Here is a 19781-nt window from a genome sequence, read left to right on the forward strand (position 1 = left end):
ATGTCCATTTTCATGGGTGACTCCAAGTTTCCTGCAGTCCCATAAAATTTGTTTAGTCACCGGTCCTAGCTCTCATTGTTCTGTGCTGTTGTTTAGCTCTAATTCACCCCCTAAACGCCCTCTACTTGTCCAGTAAGCAGTGGAAGTATTGGTAATGCTGCTAGACAATATTGACCTATGGTCCAGACAATTCTATGATTTGGATCCAGTTGGGTCCCAAGCGTGCCAGACTAGAGAGTTTCAACCTGTATTGCTCTTTTATGACTTCTGAAAGCCTGCTCCACACTCAGTCTCTCTGATTGTGGCTGGCACTTCAGATTCTAAAACCTGAGGTCAAGTACTGTAGCTATCTTTAGAAGTCTCACTGTACTCTTGAGTGATAGAAATGTAGCCGTGTTAGTCTGGTGTAGCTGAAACAAAAAAAGGACTATGTAATAAACCATCTTGTTAGTCTTTAAAGTGCTACATAGTCCTGTTTTTGTTTCAACTGTACACTGTTTCTTAAATCTGCTGTGAAGGCATTCTTGAAACAAACCTGTGCCGAGTCCTCATCCAAGACTGCTATAACATGACACACATGGCAGAGTGTGGGCAAGACCAAACAGGACACAGTTCTCCTCCAAGGAGGTCAGTCACAAATTTAATTCAAGGAACTTTTTTTTTCTTTAAACCATCAGCATGAAAATATGCCCTCTGGAATGGTGGCTGAAGCATGAAGGGGCATATGAACGTTTAGCATCTCTGGCAAGTAAATACCTTGCAACTCCAGCTACAGTGGTGCCATGTGAACCCCTGTTCTTATTTTCAGGTGACATTGCAAATAAGCAGACACCATTATTGCCCATAAATGGAAACAAACAATCAGATATATGCTAAGCCAATTTCAATGGGTTCTCTGTTCAACAGTGTGATTAATCACGATTAACTTTTAAAATTTTAATTAACTCATGATTAACTACAAAGAAGTGATCTGTGATGGATGGACAGACAGCCCTGTTAAAAACCACCTCAGCGGCACACACAATGGGGTCACGCCAGCCTGACTTTTGTAAAGGCGGATGATGCTTTTCCTCTCCATTGTCATGTTGTGGAGCTAGTAAAATAGTGGAATAAAGGCCACGCTTTGGGGAAAGCTTCTGCTAAAGACCCAATCCTGCTGATAGGTGCTATTCCCTGGGTCAAAGACTAAGCTCTGAAATGGCTTACAAACTGGATCAGAGAGGGGATCAGTTTTCAACATGCGAAAAGGTGGGTTGGCAGGTACATCATTGATGCATGGCAGGAACAGGGGTGTCAGTACAAAGGCAGAATTGCAGATGGTGCAGCTTTTTGCGTAGGTAAAACAGGAATAGCTTCAGGAGTGCAGAGCTGGAAAACTGGGCAACCATAGTAACTTGAGATTCAGAGCTGGCAACTGCGAAGTCATGAAACTACTCCTACCCACATGAGTCCAAACTAACTAACCTTCCAGGGGAAAGCCTTGCCCAGTGCTGTGCAAGGCTCGGTGGCAGCATCGGCTCAGTCATCACAAATGCTGAGTTGCCTTGGAGGTACAGAGAATAGACTACTTAAACCGGACCATGTTTGCCTACCTCATGATTTGTGATCACTCTCTCTAAAAATAGTAAAAACTGAAAACAACAAATAGTCTAGTAGCACTGTAAAGACTAACAAAACATCGTGTTCATTTTGGTCGCTTTCTCTCAAAGAATATCGCAGAACTACAAGAGGGTACAACTGGATATCTTCTCTCTGCCACGCCTTCCTTTGTAAATTCTGGTCAGGTAAATAGGATCACAAGAACAAAGGGATGGCCAGTGAAATTCAAAGGTAACAGCCTGCCTTTCTTGTCACACAATAGGTAACTAATGTATCAAATTCAGTCTTGGGAGCATTATAATCCAAGTGCTATTTATCAATAAATGTCTAACCATTGATTTCACTGTCCACACTCAAACTGACGATCAAAATTTAATGAGGTAGAATAAGAATTGCTATTTGAGAACTAATTAGTTTATTTTAAGGGTCTTTGTCTATTATGATAGGTGGTTCTAAACATTTGTGCATTTGTTAGAAACTTTAACTTTGAATCTCAATGTCTACTGTAGTTCAGTAATTAGTCTGACCCTTCCCCCCAAAAAACTTTTTTGCTCAGCTGAAAATTTTAAATTGATACAATTTTTAAAAAATACTTTAAAAAGAAATGAGACCCATTCAAATGATTAAATTCTGCCAAGCATATTTATAGATGTTTTAATCCCATGCAGCTTAGTTACTTGGCAGTTGAGGGTGGTAAGTGTGTGGCAGTTTGCCAGCTTTCCCCGCCAAAGGCATAGGGGCAGAAGAGGCTGCATTAGAACAGGTAGCTAGAATAGCTAGTGAGTGACTGGAGGCTAGACTGGGTGAGCCTTGTGGGCTGGGGTGATGGCCGTGTAATGCAGGGAAGTGCGTACCGTGAGGGTAGGGAAATACTCAAAGCTGTTCTGGCTGATCATAGAGGGCATGAGAGAAATGCAACGAGAATAGGTAAATGTTCATAGGGGTGGGAGGACACTCAAGCTCCTCTTCCTACCATGGCATGTTGAAAGTGGAGGTCTTGGTTCTCATCTGCAAAGCAGGAGGTGTATTTATAGGTCCCATGCTTAGTGAGAGGAATGTGTGCTGCTGATTGCTCGCATGGCGCCTTTCCTGCAACTCACCAGCAAGCACTTGCCAACTAACTTGTTTGGCAGGAGGCTGCCAGTTACCAGCGATGGATTCAGCATCCTGGCCCATCTCCAGCACTCCTGCTCACTGCGACCTTGCATGTCATGCCGACCTCTTGTTTGCACGCTGACGAGAGCTTTGTGGTCTGTGGACTATAAAAATGCTGATATAAATGCACAAACTACCATTTTAATTGTCCCTTTCCATTACTGCAGAAAGTGTCTGTATTATGGTTCTGTGATCACATAGCTGCACCATGGCTGTGTTGTAGGGTAAGCCTGGCTTTATGAAGACATGTACCCCAACAGAAATAATGCCAATACAACATTTTTAAGCCATGCTGTACAGTAGTGCTTTGAGGTCTCAATAAGGATTGAATCCCCATTTTGCATAGTGCTGTTGAAACAGTGTTTGTGTCCTGGCAAGAGTACATTCCAAACAGCGGTCTGGAATAATCGAATACAACTGCTTATACACTTGGCATGGAAATTTAAAACTGGCCACGGTAGGGTTCCATGGGTGACGTGCTTGCGGGATTCCATTCAGTGGGACCTTCCAGTGTCTAGCCTTGCTTTGTGGGCCTGTCCAAAGCAAATACAGAAGTTTTGTCCCCCTGTAGTTCTTCATAAGCATATTGGACAAGAGATCGGGGCCTGCTGAAGTCAGTTTTGCCACGGACCTCAATGGAGCAGGATTTCTCACACTCTCACACACACACACACACTCTCTCTCTCTCTCTCTCTCTCTCTCTCTCTCTCTCTCTCTCCCCCCCCCCTTCCCCCCCCAGATCTCCAAAACAGAATGGACTTTGAGGCTGTAGCTTGAAACAGTGCTGCTGCACAGCTGTGTAGATGCAATGGGAAGGTTTCCTTACTGGAATAGGTAGCGCTTCTCAAGAGACAGTAGTGAGGTCAACAGATGGATTCTTCCATTGGCCTAGTGGAGCAGATAGCTTGTTCTACACTGAAAGTTATGTTGACCTTGCTGCATTGCTCAGGGGTGTGAAAAATCCATACCTTCAAGTGACGTAATTGAAGCTGCCCCATCCCTGGTGTAGCTAGCCACTGCCTTTTGGAGAGGAGGATTAAGTACGGTATCTGGAGCACTGCCCTGAAGTCTACTGGAGCACCACAGCAATGCAGCTGCAGCATTTGTAGCAAAGACAAACATTTACCTATAGTGGCGCTTAGGTGGGCTTGCTTGTATCTCCAACATGTGAGAAGCAACTGGGCTAGGTTGACCGAAGGGCTCGTCTACCCGTGGGACAGCTGCACTGTTACAGCACTGCCAAGTGGGCGCTATCTGTTCTGAGCAGAGGCTTTCTCCAGTCGATGAAAGTAATCCACCTCCCCAAGAGGTAGTAGCTAGGTCAACAGAAGAATTTTTATTTGAATTAGAGCTGCCTATGCTGGGATTTAGGTTGACTTAATTTACTTGAGGTGTGAATTTATCAATATCAATGTCGCTGGGTCAGCCTAACATTTTAATTGTACAAGTTGTACGACAACTCGAAACAAACTTGTAATGGAGCAAGGGCAGCTATAGAAGGCTAACAAGAACTGGCAGCTTACTGATATGTGCTCCCCCGCCGCCCCCAACAAGCCAAAGGTCCTCTGTTGTAAATTGTCATTGCTGTGTTTCACTAATGAACAGTAGGAAGCCCGAAGCTCTGAACTTGCCTCTGTTCCCATGCAGAGCACAAAGCTGGCTTTTGTTAGGCTGTAAGCACTGCCTGGTTAGAAGTCTATAATGACACGTCTTGGGGGCCCTTGCATGCTCTTAGGAGTCAGTGTAACGATTAGCGTAATAGTTGCACAGGGTGGGAACAGCCACAACTAGTTAGTGCTGGGGGCCTTCAATTGAGCAGAGACAGTTTCCCTTTGTACAGATCCTAGCACAGCCGGGGCCCAATCCTGTTCAGCGTTTCTGGGCTCTGTTGTAATGATCACAACTCTGCCTTGCGAGACACATGGCCATGTAAGTGCAAAGGGCATTCCCAACCTCACTGATGGAGATCTGAGCTTTTGGGACTGAATGGCATGTCCTCCAGGGATGTAATAGTGGAGTCGATTCCTCAATAAGCAAAAGCTTATAGGTTAATGCTATAGACTACATGCATCCCCCTCCCCCTCGGGCCAGTACATTTTTTAGCAGGCTGGCCAGCTGCCCAGCTCAGTTCTGGCTCATGCTGGGTCTGGGACGTACCCCCACTGTGGCTCTGCATTTAAAATGTATTTGGAGGCAGGCAGCTCAGCTCAGTTCTGGCTCGTGCTGGGTCAGGGAGCCTAACCCCCCCCCCCCTTGCCCTGGATGGGCTGGCTCTTAAATTGGCTCCCCTTGCAGACCAGCTCCTGCCTGGCACCCCGTGCTGCTGCCTCAGATAGAGGCAGCAGCACAGAATGGCAGGGGCTCCTTGGGTGTGGGGCTGGAGCGCACAGGATCTGTAGAATAGTCGAGGAGCCAATAAGAATTCAGGTGGTTAATGAATTAACTGATATTTAACCCCCTCAATGTCCTCCCTAAAATGGAGATTAAGTGGGCAGGAGTCTAAGCCTCCCACTGACATGCCCCAAACTCCGATAGGCTAGTTATTGAAAGCGAAGGCCGGGATTCTGTGTGCACCCGAGAGTCTGTAATGACTCCCTAGAGGTGTTGGGTTGCGACTTGCTTTTAAAGCAGAACTAACACCCCTCTCACACAAATAGTTTTCAAGTGTGACACCATAATCCTGTGAGGACAGCTGAAACGTTCCATAATGGCTTGCCAAGATATTTGCATACAAAGGGCTTCCTAATACTGCTCTTCTCCTGGGAGCACAAACTCAGCAGTGCCTAGCCACGCTTAAGTGCTGGTGCAGGCACCTTGGTTGCCAGTGCACCACAGCCTTGATTCTCCTGACGTGACCATCAGCAGTGCCTATAGCTGCCTCTGCATTGGTGCCCTTAGGTACACTGACTTTGTGAGCCACGGAGTAGGGGCAGCAGTGTCCAGAGAGCCCTTTAAGTACAGGCTGTCCTCGCTGTAAGTCCAAGATGTTCAAAAAAACTCAGACTGATAGCGAAACAACTGAAAGTGGGGAGATTTTTTCTCGCAGCTGACTTCCATTTAAGCAAATTGGGGGGGATGTTTCTCATGACTTATAGCGGAGAATGGGAAGACTTAACGTATCAGTTCCTATAAACGTCAACAACTTTAGTGTGGAACTGATGTGTATCGGGGCAACTTAGTGGGGACGCCCTGAATGATGCAGAGAGACTGAGCTCTCCTGTATCCCCTGTCCACACCAAATCTCTCCTCTGCCCCCTCCCACCAAACAGCTGGTCACCCCATTTTCCCTAACGCTCCTGCTTACTACCACCCTGTCATGTTTCCACTGGCAGGCTACTCGGGCGCTCTCAAGAGTCAAGGCAGGGTGAGAAGCTGCATAGGCAGAGTGGGGTTTTGAGGGGAAATCTGGGAGGGGGGGCATTCTGCTGTGGGGGTGTGGGGGAGAGATGGAGGAGCAGGGCTGTGTAGGAAGAGCACTGCAAAAAGGTGGGACTTCAGCTGGAAGGAAAGAAGCTGAAGGGAGAGGAACTGTGTTTTATATGCTTAAGGGGCCCTCCAAGAGCTATAAGGAAGGCTTTTGAGGAGGTCTGTTTGTGAGCAGTTAGCTCTTCCCTGCCTCTAAAGCATGAGAAGCAAAAAGTGAAATTGACTAATTCAGGTAAAGTAATATCCAGACTTCCAACTGTTCAGATGTGTTAACTCTATAAAAGGCTCTTGACCTGTTGTAGCTACATCTAACTTCTTATTAAGGATTCCCGTGTTCTGAATAAACAATGGAGCGGGCAGCAGAAGAGGTATTTGGAGCACGTACCTCCCAAAAGTGCTTTGTCTGGAATTCCAGTGCAGCAAGTGGGCTCAGCCAAAACAAGGAGCAGGAGTGGGAGAACAAGATTTTGGCAATGATAACTAATGTGACCTCTTCCTCGGGTGCACAAATCTTTTTTGCTGGTGTCCCAAAAAGCCAAAGCGCAGCCTTGCTTGTAGAAGCAAGGTTTTTACGATTGTGCTTATCTTCATCAGCTTGAGCAATGCTTGGAAGGCAGTCATGAGGACAAAGGAAGGTCAAGAAGGAAACCTGATTAGGCTAATTACATGCTGTGATTGATCTTCAGCTTTGCTGAAGTAAAAGTCAAAGTACGTGGTCCTGTCATAGGCAAGTAGCACTTGGGCGGAGGCTGTTTAGTTATTTTCAGTTTGTATTTTCAATTTGTATTTGTTTTTCCAGACATGTATTAGTGTGTGACTGCAACAGCAAGAGCAGGGGTGAATCTGTGCAAAAAACTCTGAATTTTTCTGGGTAAATATCAGGGTTTGTTTTGGTGGACGAAAACACGAGGAACAGAATGCAGTAGATTCATACTTTCAATTCCATTCGTCAGTGTGGTTTGCTACAGAATAAAGCAGAGCTCAAAACCCAATGCCACCTCTGAGTTTAGAAAACAATCCCCAAATAAAACTTCATTTGAATAAGCAGTTGACTGTTGTAGACTTAGAACTGGTGGCCTCTAAATATTTACATTTAGTAAGTGGGCCATACCCTTTGCAGCCATGCATTCAGCTTCATCCTTTTCCCCATTTTTACTTTTTTAAACTTTTAAATGCTTTCTTATTCTGAAACGTATTTGGATACAGACGTTAAACCATTAGCTGCTATCAGCTTGAAACAGGGACATGGTGAGCGTGAGGTTCATCCGAACATTCAGATGCACACATGCACGCTTGAGCCTGCCTGCATACCGTCTCTGTCTTCTAGAATCTAGATCAGCGGTGCACAAGATGATCCGGTGCAGGCCACCCCGCTGCAGCCCCATGCCACTTGGACTGGCTGCGCTCTGGCACTCTGCTCCGAGCAGGGGGCTTTATGCACTGCCCCCTCCCCAGCACAATTTTTTAGCTCCCATTAGCCAGAAATCGGTTTAAATTGAAAACAAAGGGTTCTTGGCTACAGGGAAGGCTATGATTTTGTCAGATTGTGGAAATCGTGGAATCTGTGACTTCCAAAGGCCTCTGACTTCAGGCCACAGTGGCCTGCAGCTGATGGCCAGGTACCCTGCAGCTCTTGAGCCGCTGCTGGGCTTGGTGGGAGAGCCCAGCACCTCTGAGCTCTCACTGGTGGTAGGGACCCCCAGAGCGCCCAGCTGGTCCTCGCACCTCCCCATTTTGTCATGAATATTTTTAATAAGTAGGACCAGTCATGGGCTTCTGAGTGTTTCTGCTTAGCCCGTGGCCTGTCCAACTTTGACTAAAAATATGCATGGCACAATCTTAGCCTTTGCAATACATGTCCATTGGGGGACTCGCCAAGTGAAGCGAGCACTGGAGGAGAATCAGCTGGTGTGTCAGGCTGCAGACTGCCTCCAGCAGAGGATCGCGTAGCTTGTCTCCCCTGCCCAGCTCATGGGTGGCGCACTGCATTTTGTTGGGTGACACTGGTTTCCCCTTGTCAGCAGGTGCTAGGAGCTGGAGAAGGGCTGTTGGTCTGGAAGTAGCAGCATGGCAGTGTTGCTGGACTAGGTGGGTGCTAGGGATGGGAACGTACAACCATGTAAATGGTTAACCAGTAAGCCCGGGCTTATCGGTTAACGTTTACGGTTACAAGCAGGCTCCTGCCCCCCTCCGGGGAGCCAGCTGCCTCCCCGTGCTGCTGCCCCTAGAACAGAAATAGCAGCTGAGGCAGCAGCCGGCTCCCCAGGAACAGGGGTGGCAGGCAGGAGCTGGTACACAGCGGGAACTGGCTTAAAAGCTGGTTTCCAGTGCACACCAACTGCTATAGAGCCAGGTGCATGTAGCTATTTAACTGCTGAGTTTTTCAGCAGTTACACAACTACCAGCGTCCCTAGTGGTTGCCTTGATAGCACTGCTGGTTCATTCACTGTAGCCCATCAGAAACTTATGGCTTATGAGATTTGGTGGTGAACATAACGCCTTGATTCAGGATTTAATAGTCTTGCTAAAAGACTGTTTGGTGCTAAAAGACCCGTATGAGATGGAGAGCGATTCCGATCGCTGAACAAAGGATCCTTGTGCAGAGAACTGAGATGCAGTATGATCTCTGAAGGCTTTTCATTGTGTTGGGACACAGTACTGTGTAGTGCACTGTCACTGCACAGCTACTGCTTGTTTAGGTGAGGCGAGGGACAGGTGGCAGCACGGCTAGGCATTGGTCCTGCATGGAGAGCAAAGGTTACCTTCTGCATTTGCTGTGAGAAGATGCTACTGCTGTTGGGGTTTCAAAGGTTACAACCCTTGTTTAAGGGAGGCAGTATTGCCTAAGGAATACAGCAATGGAGTGAAACTTGGAGTTTTGCCCAAGGTGACCCGGCAGGAAATAAGTCATATGAACTGTGCCTCGGTTTCCCCTCGTAAAACAGCGATAATGATTGACCCCCTTGCTGTGCTTTGAGATCTATTATGACAAGGCAGTTCTTAAGAGCCAAGTGTTAAGCACTTCTCCTTCCCCCTCGCCCCCCAAGTCTGGCAATAATATTAACTTCTGTCCCCCTATCTGGTGGTTTTAACTAGGGATATTAAAATGTGTGCACTCAGGTAACCGTGTAGCTGCTGTCATTCAGCAGTTACACACACATTTGCACGGGGGGGGGGGCTCTGCAGGAGCCGGTACGTGTGGGAAGCGGGCTTAAAAGCCAGTTCCCCACCCATATGAGTTCCCATCATCCTTCCACCCACACTGATGCCTCTATCAGGCAGCAATGTTGGGGGGAGCAGCTGGCTCTCACCTGCTTCTCCTTCCTCCCTCCTTCAGACAGTGGGTCCCTGCTTTGGCTGGCTGCTTAGTGAGTGCTGTTCACATACAGAAAGGGCAGTTAGTGCTTATCCTTAGGTTCATTGGCACCAGGGCCAATAAGAGAATTTTTAAAAGCCACTTCTCATTTCCTTGCCTCCTGGCCTCTAACAGAATCAGCCTGTGGAGTCTTGTGACTGGCAGTGTGTGTAACTCTGTCTGGAAATAGCTCCTACTGCCATGTGATCAGGGCAGAGCTGCTGCAGCGCTGGCGGAACACCAGTCCTTGGAAAACACCTGCTAGCAGAGAAGAGCCTGTTCTGCTCTCCGCAGTGCCTGGATGCGTAGGTGCTGGCTTTCGGTGGCAGTCTCTCTGGCACCCCGTACGCTGGATTTTCTTCTGGCGCTTGAATGGCAAAGCTCTGAAATGGACCTGAGGGCCGTCCTGGGACTAGCCAATGTTATGCTCGACGCTCCAAGTGCTGCTGTGGACAAGCCATAGCCCTGGGAAAGCTGCTGCAAATTGTAGCAAGGGGGATGTGGTAACATTTGAAAGCTCCTTTGGAGCCTGACCTTTACCGGTGCCCTCTTCGCTCCGCTTTCATTGGCAGACGCATTTCATGGCTCTGCAACTTCTCAAAAGCCACGTGTGTGGAGAGACCTGAAATCTGAGAAGGGAAGGGGCTAGCCTGGTAGCACAGCGCATCAGTGTCATGTCGGCAAAGAGGCCGGAACTCATGACGCCCACACGGTAACCATGAGACTCTTCTAAGAATAGCAAGAGCTAACATTACGCAACGTGTTCTTAGCTCTTCATTTCTGTCCTACCAGAATTCCTTCCTCAGAGAGCTGCTCCCATTCGCTGCAGCAGTCCAAGGGTGCTCGGGGAATTTTCTAAACTTCCCAGCCAGAAGGAGCCATTCTGCACCTCTCGGCTGTTCAATCTTGCGCTCCCGGTGTCACTGCCGCCGGTCGTGGACAGACTGCTGCACATGGCTTTTAACATGTCCTGCCTAATCAGTAGGGCGCTCAGAACGCTGGGCGCGGCCTGTCTCAGGCCTGGGGTGAAGTGGGCTGGGTTGGCACTAAACAGGCTGTGTGCTGCTTGGGACCATTGCATGGTAGGAATTGGAGCTGCTTGTTTGCAAGCCAATGAAGAACCAAATGTTCAGACAGGCCTGTGGTCACTGTAAAATACAGCGACACGATCAGTGATGTGACGCTGCTGCCCTCAGCCATTGGCTTGGCTTTCTCTGACGCAGAGCGAGAGGCTGGCATGTGAATTCCAGCATAGAATCATAGAGCTGGGAGAGACCTCAGGAGTCAAGTCCAGCCCCCTGCCCAAGGCAGGGCCAATCCCAATTAAATCAACCTGGCCAGGGCTTTGTCAAGCCGAGACTTAAAAACCTCTAGGGATGGAGATTCCACCCCCTCCCTAGGGAACCCAGCCCAGTGCTTCACCACCCTCCTAGTGAAATAGTTTTTCCTAATATCCAACCTAGACCTCTCCCACTGTAACTTGAGACCATTGCTCCTTGTTCTGCCATCGTCACTACTGTGAACATCCTCTTGGAATCTCCCTTCAAATGGAATCTCCCTTCAGGAAGCTGAAGGCTGCTCTCAAATCCCCCCTCACTCTTCGCTTCTGCAGACTAAACAGACTCAACTCCCTCAGCCTCTCCTCATAGGTCATATGCTCCAGTCCCCTTATCATTTTTGTTGCTTTCTGCTGGGCCCTCTCCAGTGAATCCACATCCTTTCTATAGTGGGGGGCCCAGAACTGGACACACTACTCCAGATGTGGCCTCACCAGAGCTGAATAAAGGGGAATAATCACTTCTCTGGATCTGCTGGCAATGCTCCTCCTAATGCCCCTAATACGCCATTCCCCCCTCTTGGTTACAAGGGCGCCCCGCTGACTCTCATATCGAGCATTTCATCCACTGGAATCCCCAGGGCCTTTTCTGTTGAACTGCTTCGTAGCCAGTCGGTCCCCAGCCTGTAATAGTGCTTGGGATTCTTCTGTCCCAAGGGCAGGACTCTCCACTTGTCCCTGTTGAACCTCATCAGATTTCTTGTGGCCCAATCCTCTAATCTGTCCAGCTCGCCCTGGACCTGATCTCTGCCCTCCAGCATATCTACCTCTCTCCCTAGCTTAGTGTCACTTGCGAACTTGCTGAGGGTGCAATCCATCCCCTCGTCCAGGTCATTAATAAAGATGTTGAACAAAACCAGTCCTAGAACAGATCTTTGGGGCACTCCGCTAGAAACTGACTGACAGCCTGACATCGAGCCGTTGATCGCTACCCATTGGGCCTGACATTCTAGCCAGCTTTCTAGCCATCTTACAGTCCATTTATCCAATTCATATTCCCTTAACCTGCTGGCAAGAATATTGTGGGAGACCATATCAAAAGCTTTGCTAAAGTCAAGGTATATCACATCCACTGACTTTCCCATATCCATAGAGCCAGTTACCTCATCATAGAAGCTAATCAGATTGGTCAGGCACGACTTGCCCTTCGTGAATCCATGTTGACTATTCCTGATCACTTTCCCCTCTTCCAAGTGCTTCAAAATGGATTCCTTGAGATCCCCTCCATGATTTTTTTTCCGGGGACTAAGGTAAGGCTGACTGGTCTGTAGTTCCCTGGATCAACCTTCCCTTTTTTGCAGATGGGCACTACATTTGCCTTTTTCTAATCATCTAGGATCTCTCCTGTTCTCCACGAGTTTTCAAAGATAATGGCCAAAGGCTCCGCAATGACATTTGCCAACTCCCTCAGTACCCTCGGATACACAAATCCATGGGTCCAGATTTGTTGCACGTTTAAGCTTTTCTAAATAGTTCCTAATTTATTTCCCCACCGAGGGCTGCCCACCTCCTTCCCATACTGCGTTGCCTAGCGCATTTCTCTGAGAGCTGACCTTGTCCGTGAAGACAGAAGCAAAGAAAGCATTGGGTACTTCAACTTCCCCCCATCATCTGTCACTAGGTTACCTCCTTCAACCAGTAAGGGCCCCACACCTCTCAGGTCACCTTCTTCTTGCTAACATGCCAGTAGAAACCTTTCTTGTTACCCTTCACATCCCTTGCCAGCTGCAATTCAGTTGCACTTTTGCCTTCCTGATAACTCCCCTGCATTCTCGAGCAATATATTGATACTCCTCCCTAGTCATCTGTCCAAGTTTCCACTTCTTGTCAGCTTCCTTTCTGTGTTTAAGCTCATCAGGGATGTCCCCGGTAAACCAATCATGAATGGTGACACCACCGTTGGGCCAGAAATTTGACAGGGTGGGGCTGAGAGGGCAGAGCTGATGCTAGAGGATGGGATTGCCTCTGGGGGACAGGTTCAAAGTATCGTGCTAACCCAAGCCTTGGTGGCTGAATGAATGGCTGGACAGAGTCATGCAGGCCCACCTGTCTCATCCCTCCTAGCAGTGCCGGCCCGACGAAGCTGAATGGCTGCTGCTCCCAGCAAGCCAGGTAGCGTGGAGAGCTGTGAACGCCGGAATTCTTCTCCCATCCCGCCTCTGAATTGCGCTGTGGCCAGGGCCCTACTTTCCTGAGGTGCTCTGCCTCCTGCCCTCTGCCTCCATTCCCTAATGTAAAATGGGGGCCGTGCTTCTCTGCTTCCTTCACTGTCTGCAGTGCTGGTGTAGCAGGGTTAATTCCAAGAGAGGGGGCAAGGGGGGGGCGGGGTGAAGTAAAATTGTTTATTGGACCCACTTGGGCTGGTGAAAGACAGGCGTTGGGGTCACTTGGCACTTTTCTGGAAAACCTGTTGCTCAGAAACTTGTCTTTCACCAACAGAATTTGGCCCAATAAGATTTAATCTCACTGACCTGGTGATTAGGGCTGTTACTCCACCACACTCCCACATCCAGAGCTTTCAGGGGGTGGGGGAGCTGAAGTTGGTGGGGAGGGGGAGAGAAGAAATATAAATTCCTCCCTGCCTCCAGATCTGGAGCTTTAAATCCTCCACTAATTATATGTAGTAAACTTCATTCCAGTCTCCATCTCTTTCTGTGCTCCTCCAACTACTTTGGCTCTATCATTTGTTTTTCCTATACACCAGCTACTTCCATGGGGGGGGGGGGGAGGGGGTGCATATAGCTATTAGTGGTGGGCAGTCTGAGGCCCGAGGGTTCTGTGCATGTCCCGTGAGAGATCTTGTTTACGATTGGTCATGCATGGGGTTGCCAGACTCTGGTGTCCATCCGCGTGGGGTGTCTTCCTGCTGCTATTGCAAAAGCAACACGCACGTAAAGCCAGGGCCCGGGAAGAGAGGTGGGTGCTGCTTGCTCACGACACTGAGAGCCAGGCACTCCCTCTGCATCCAGTCACGACCTTGCTGCGGAGCAGTCGGCACCCCCCGCAAATTCCTGGTTCTCCAGGCCATGAGCAAAACCTCCCGATCCCGGGACACTGTCTTGGTTAGGGCAGTCCTGCGACCTATGGAGATGGAGGGCCACTCATGCGGCCTGCTCGCTAGTGTAGTAACTGTGTAACTCTGTTACGGTCGCTCTCCTCCTTCCTCGTGCTACTCCTCTCTGGTGTGCTGTGTGGCCCTAGATCTCAGGGTGTCGACACCGTCTGTTACCGTCTCTGCTCTTTGTGAGCTGGAGGGGAGGGGCTGGCTTGTCCCAGCTAGGCAAGGCGTGCCGTTCAGATGGAGTTTTGTTGGAACAATCTCCCAGCTCGCTAACTGGTAAATGTAGCAAGTCTGCATTGTCGCTAAATCTTAACTTGTGTGTTTGGCCTGCTAGGTGGGGCATGGTCATGAGGCAGCCTGGTCTCTTCCTACCCCAGTGCCCCAAAATTCCTTGTAATTGGCTGCCTGAGGGTAGCACAGTGTAGCCTAGCCTCCAGAGCTGGGGTGGGAACCCTGTTTTAGGTCAGGGGGCTGCTGACCCATAGAAAAACCAGTGGGAAGGGGCTCGTGCTAGTGAGAAGCAGGGGTGTGGCCCGACTAAGAGGCAGAAAAAAGGAAGCGCTCATCTCACTCATGCACCTTGGGGTGCCAGGGTTCCCCTTGCATTACAGCCCCACTGAGGGGAGCTTCCCCCAGGGCCAGATTAACTCTGCTGGGGACTTGGGGCTAGTAGATTTTGTGGGGCACCATAGGCTCAGGGGTGGGGCCGCAGTGAAGGGTTCAGTGTGTGGGAGGGGCTGTGGGGAGTGGGGTGGGAGAGCACGGGCTGGGCTGGAGGTGGGGTGCCGGTGCGGGGGCTGGGTGAGTGCAGGAGGGGTCTGCAGCTGTGGGATCTGGGCGGGAGTAGAGGTGCAGGAGCTGGCTGGGGTGGTGGTTGAGGGGATGCGGTTGTCTACATGGCACAGCTCAGGACTTGGGGTGCTGGCAGGTGGATTCCCAGCCAATGGGGCCGATGGGGTGGAGCCCTCCTCCCCCCCCCCCCCACACCACACACACCCCAGGCAGAGCCTGCAGGCCAGGTGCAGCAGTCAGTGGCTTGCCTGGATCCAGCCCACGAGACTCAGGGTTCCCCACCCCGCGGCAGGGGAGCTGGTGCTGGTGCTCCAGCCACGGGGTTGGGGGGGGACGCGCTGAACCTCAGTCAAGGCAAGCCCTGGGCTGGGTCATGGGTTCTCCACCGCTGCTCTTGAGCAAAGAGTTTGTTACCTCGGTGCTGGACTCCGGTGTGACTGGTGCTGGAGCACTGCTCAGTTCTGGTGTCACGCCAAGGACGTTCAACTGGCCAGGGTTTGGAGAAGAGCCACGAGTGATGAAAGGCTTGGAAAGCCTGCCTGAGACGGAGACCCGAAGAACTCCAGCTCGGTAGCCCGAGGGACAGTTAAGAGGTGCTGAGACTGCTCACGTCATCCCTGTGGCGAACAGGAATTTGATGATCGAAGGGAAAAATGTCTAACCGGGGCTGCTGAAGGGAAGCTGAAGCAAAGCAAATTCTAACTGAAGATAAGGCACGAATGTAAGTGGGAGATTCTAGGCTCTTGGGAGCTTGCCTGCCCTTGAAACGTGCCAGTGGCACAGATGCAGCGCGGCTTCAGAGCAGACGTTACCTGAGCTGCCAAGAGGGGTTCTCTGCTGACTGTAGGTAATGCCCCACCCATGGGGTAGCTGTAGCTTAGTTGACAGAAGAATTCACCTGAAAGCTCCTGAGCTGTGGCAGGTAGGCAACCTATCCCCCCCCCCCCCCCAGGCTTGTCTACAGTAGGGGCTAGGCCAGCTTGACAATGTCGTTAAGGCGTATGGATCTGTCACGCCCTGAGCGGTGAAGCTGGACTGTGGATCAGGCCTAGTGCTATTGCTGACGGGGCCGGGGGGCATTAATGCTTTTGACCTTGTTTGCAGTGGCTCACTCTGCCTTTCCCTTTTCTCTCCGCAGTCATGGGATATTTTCTTTCGCAATGCCAATGCTGGAGCTGTTCCAGGCACCGCTTACCAAAGCCCCCCTCCGCTGGGCACCAGCCTGTCCACACTGACGCAAGCCCAGTCCCTGGTCCACGCGCAGCCCAATGTAGATAAACTAGTGGAAGACCATCTTGCAGTGCAGTCTCTTATCAGGGCCTATCAGGTAAGAACCCGCGTGTGGCGGTGGCGAATGGATGCTGGGCCTCTGTTCAGGGTTTGCTCCTTCGTGATCTCTGCTACCCGTAGCTCACATGGGCGCTGCCATGCACCGGGTACTCGTGTCTGCGCCTCCCAGCTGCAGCGCAGCCTAGTGCAGGACCAGCCCTGCTGCTGCTCTACACGCGATTCCTGCATCAGCATGTATGCTGGTGACTGAGCCGCCTGCTTGCAGTGGCCCTGTAAACTGGGGGTGCCGGAAAAGGCCCCCGCCATCCCAGCTGTTGTGTGGCATTTTCATGGTGAGTTCAGCTAAGAGTGGTCCCTTGCTCGTCTGTGTAAAAGCCACCTAATTGCAACTGCAAAACCAGCAAGCCATACTTTTATCCACCCATGACTGTTTGGTACCCGGTATTTCGTCTCTGGAGAGGTTTCATCCCCCACTTCCACCCTAGCTTAAAACATGCTGCAGTGCAAGAGTGCTGTACTTCGAGGAGTAATCCCTGTTACAGCCTGCACTTTCATGTGGGGGTATTTCTCACCTGTAGCAAGGGAAAGGCCATGCTATTGCTGGCTACTTAAATATACTGAAATGTCCTGCTGGCCAAAACACTCAGATAATAGAAGGCTTGATGCCAAAAATGGGCCTGTCAGGAGCAGGCAGGCTCTTGGAGAGACCCTCTATAAGCTATGGAATCTACACTGCTTCTGATTTACTTGGAGAGGCTGGATTTTCTCAAGATGCTCTTTAATTTTACCTCCCCTCCCTCCTCCTGTGGTTTAGTAGTTCCCCTGCTGCCGCCACCGGCATTTTTAATTGTCCTCCGCTTTATCAAGCCTGTGATCTTTCTAATGGACAAGTCTCTCAGGACTTACACACTTTACAACAGCAGGTGATCTCCTCTGATCCCCTTTCAGTGCTACACACATTGGACCACTCCCTGGACCAGCAGCCTCTGTCGTGGGTTTGTAAAACTGCTGACTGTTGCTCCGAGCGCCTTATTCTGAACTCTTGTTTCTCATCGCCCAGCGGCTGCCTGGTGCTTCCGATGGGAGATTCCTTAGCAGAAGTTGGGCTCGCTTTAGGCATTGCAGGAGCCTGATCACATTTGGAACTGTTGCCTGGGAAACTGGCTGAAGCCAACACTTCCTAAGGGCTAGGCTTCTTTTCCCAGCCAGTTTGAGAATCCTCCTGTATGCAAATCTTTGTTACCTGGCCTGTCTCCCCGCTGGGGGAGCTGCATTGAGCTCAGCTAATACAGCTGTTGAGCTCCTGCTACAGAGCCATGTGTCTCCTCTGCAGGACTCTAGGCCTCGCGTGCTCATGGCGCAGGTCGTCAGGTCTTCAGTACTGGGCTCATGCCCTGCCTGCTAATGCATGGGCACTGGCGCTAGGGCCAACATCAAGCCACTGCTCAAGGTCAAGTTGAAATCTGCTGTAGAGCATTTTGGATCTGCCTGGCTGCCTGCATGGCAGCAGCCTCCCCTCCGGTCTGCTTCCAGTTCCATCCTAACTTGTTAGCAGCTGCACTCAGTGCCAGCCCCTTCCTAGTTTGAGAGAAGCAGGTGACTTGCATTTTAGTTGTTTACGCAATCCAGCCTGAGGTCGGGTCGCTTGTTTTTCTGTTCTTTAAATCCCATTTCTGGCAGCCAGTCCCCATCTCGCTCTCCCCGCCCCTGCCTTTGAAATGTCAGAATAAGAGGGTGAGTTCTGTTGCCATAACTATTCTAGGGAAAATGATCTGAGGAAGTGGGTCTGGCCCACGAAAAGTCATCACCTAATACACCATCTTGCTAGTCTTTAAAGTGCTGCATCGTCCTGTCTTTTATTTCAGCTAGACCAGACTCTCACGGCTACATCTGTTACTGTTCTAGGGAAGTCATGCCCGGCCATCTTTCCATGTAGGGAAGTGGCATAGCACGTGAATTTCCACCTTAACTGGATTGAAATGGAGCATCCCAGTTTAATTCTAGGGGAAAAGTCAGTAACCCTACTCTGCTGAGTTCTGGGGTGGCAGCGGTGATGGTTTACTTTCTAATCAGACCAGTAGTTAGCATCTAATTAATTTTTGTAATGGCTGGTAGAGGCGTGTTTTGAGGCAGGGAAAACAATCTGCCTTTGTATGATTTTAATGAGGGAGCTAGTCCTGCCACCCACTCAGGTGGAATTCTGTACCTTGCTGCTCTCATGCCTGCCTACACGGTTCAGCATGTCTGCAATGCAGAGCTGCTTTGTGCTCGATGGAGAGGATAAAGGAAACTTGCTGCCTCCTGGGAGACTAACCTCTCCCTGTTGGGCAGTTCCCACAGTCATTCGGGGGCTTAAGATTTACCTGTCGACTCAGATCAGAACTCAAACAGCCATCAAATCTGCCGCCCAGTGCTCTGAGTTGTGAGCTACTTGACAACCATAAGCAGCCGAACGGACCCTCCTCTGCTCAGTTTCCACTCTGTTCAGTTAAAGAATCAAAGTTTCGGCTGCTGAGCAAGCAGGTAGTGGGAATGACCCCAGTCGATTGTGAGGGAAGAACTCGTAACTCACCGGGAGGAACCTGTTTGGCATGAGACAGAAGAACAGCTCTGTTCCACTCCGGCGCTGCATCTCTTGTGGGAGGGTTAGGGAGCTGTCTCTGCGCGGGTGAGCAACACCCACATCACTTTCCTGACTTTGAGGGAGGTCTTCCCAAGCTCCTCTAAGATCAGAAGCAGCACTCCCGAAGATGTCGAACAGTTCACCGAAACGGAAGACTGCCCCACATCTGTAACAGCCCAGAGATGAACCAAGAAACAGCCTTTACCAGCCAATGTCTGCGCAGCCTGTAGTGTCTGCACATGCTCCTTGCTGTGGTATCTCTGCCCATGCTTGGCCTTAATGGCCTAAAGCTCTTGAGATGAGAACAAAACCTAATGTGAAGATTGGCCCTTGATGGGTAACTTCCTGCTTAGTCAGGAACACGGCGTCCGCGGGAAGGTGTGAGCTGCCCTCGGATGAAGATTAACCTGTTTGGGTTTCATCCTCTGTGCTGGGAGCACTTGCTGTTTCTGCCCCAAACCTGTTGAACAGTCTGTCCAAGTCCTGCTCCTTGGTTCAGTTGATCCTCTGTCACGTGGAACTGACGTAGCTGCCCCACTTCAGTCTTGGAGCATTGCCAGCTGCTCTTGTGCTTCCAGTCCAACCAGCAGCCCCTTCTCTTTGGCGTTCTCTGCACCCGCCAGCCGTTCACAGGAAGGCTCCCTGCCAGTGGGCACTGGTCTGATCGCTGCCTGGCAGCGGGCTCTTCACATGCTGTGGTGCTCACAGGACAGAGTCGTGGCAGTTCCTGAATTCCGAGAGGCTGTACGGTACCAGGTGCCTCTCCTGGACCGCTCCAGAGTGGGGGCAGGCCTGCGCTCGCTTTGGGATCGCTTCTCTGTGCTCCGAGACTCGCCTCTGCCTGTGTTGGATTGGCCCTGCGGTGTTGTCTGTTTCTCCACTGCGTCCGTAGCCACGGGAGCCCCCGGGCTGCTCTCTGGGGAGCTGAGGCTCCACGGTCAGGGTTTAAATATGAACCCAGGACTTCCTAGTGGTCAGAGCAGAAACCCAATAAGAGCCGCTTGCCAGCCCCCCATCTCCCTGCTGTGCTCGCTCCTGGGGCGTGAAGGTGAACCCTGCGCCCGACTGGGACCGGGAGGCTCTTCCCCGTGTGTGTCCATGCTTGTCAAAGTCTTGCCCCTGTTACTTCGCAGACACTATGGGA

At 50.5% G+C, this 19781-nt stretch overlaps 1 protein-coding gene across 5 annotated transcripts in view; it reads left to right on the top strand.

The window, feature by feature from the left end:
- Positions 1-19781, top strand: part of OGDH (oxoglutarate dehydrogenase) — an 84309-nt gene that overhangs the window by 30580 nt on the left and 33948 nt on the right. For all 5 annotated transcript variants that reach the window (XM_075910807.2, XM_014571854.4, XM_014571855.4 and 2 more), the window contains exon 3: positions 15863-16051. In XM_075910807.2, the coding sequence (XP_075766922.1) occupies positions 15863-16051 (189 nt within the window). The remainder of the gene's footprint in view (positions 1-15862; positions 16052-19781) is intronic.

Source organism: Pelodiscus sinensis, chromosome 28, assembly GCF_052426305.1.
Source record: "Pelodiscus sinensis isolate ZL-2025 chromosome 28, ASM5242630v1, whole genome shotgun sequence".
In the NCBI taxonomy this organism is placed as follows: Eukaryota; Metazoa; Chordata; order Testudines; family Trionychidae; genus Pelodiscus; species Pelodiscus sinensis.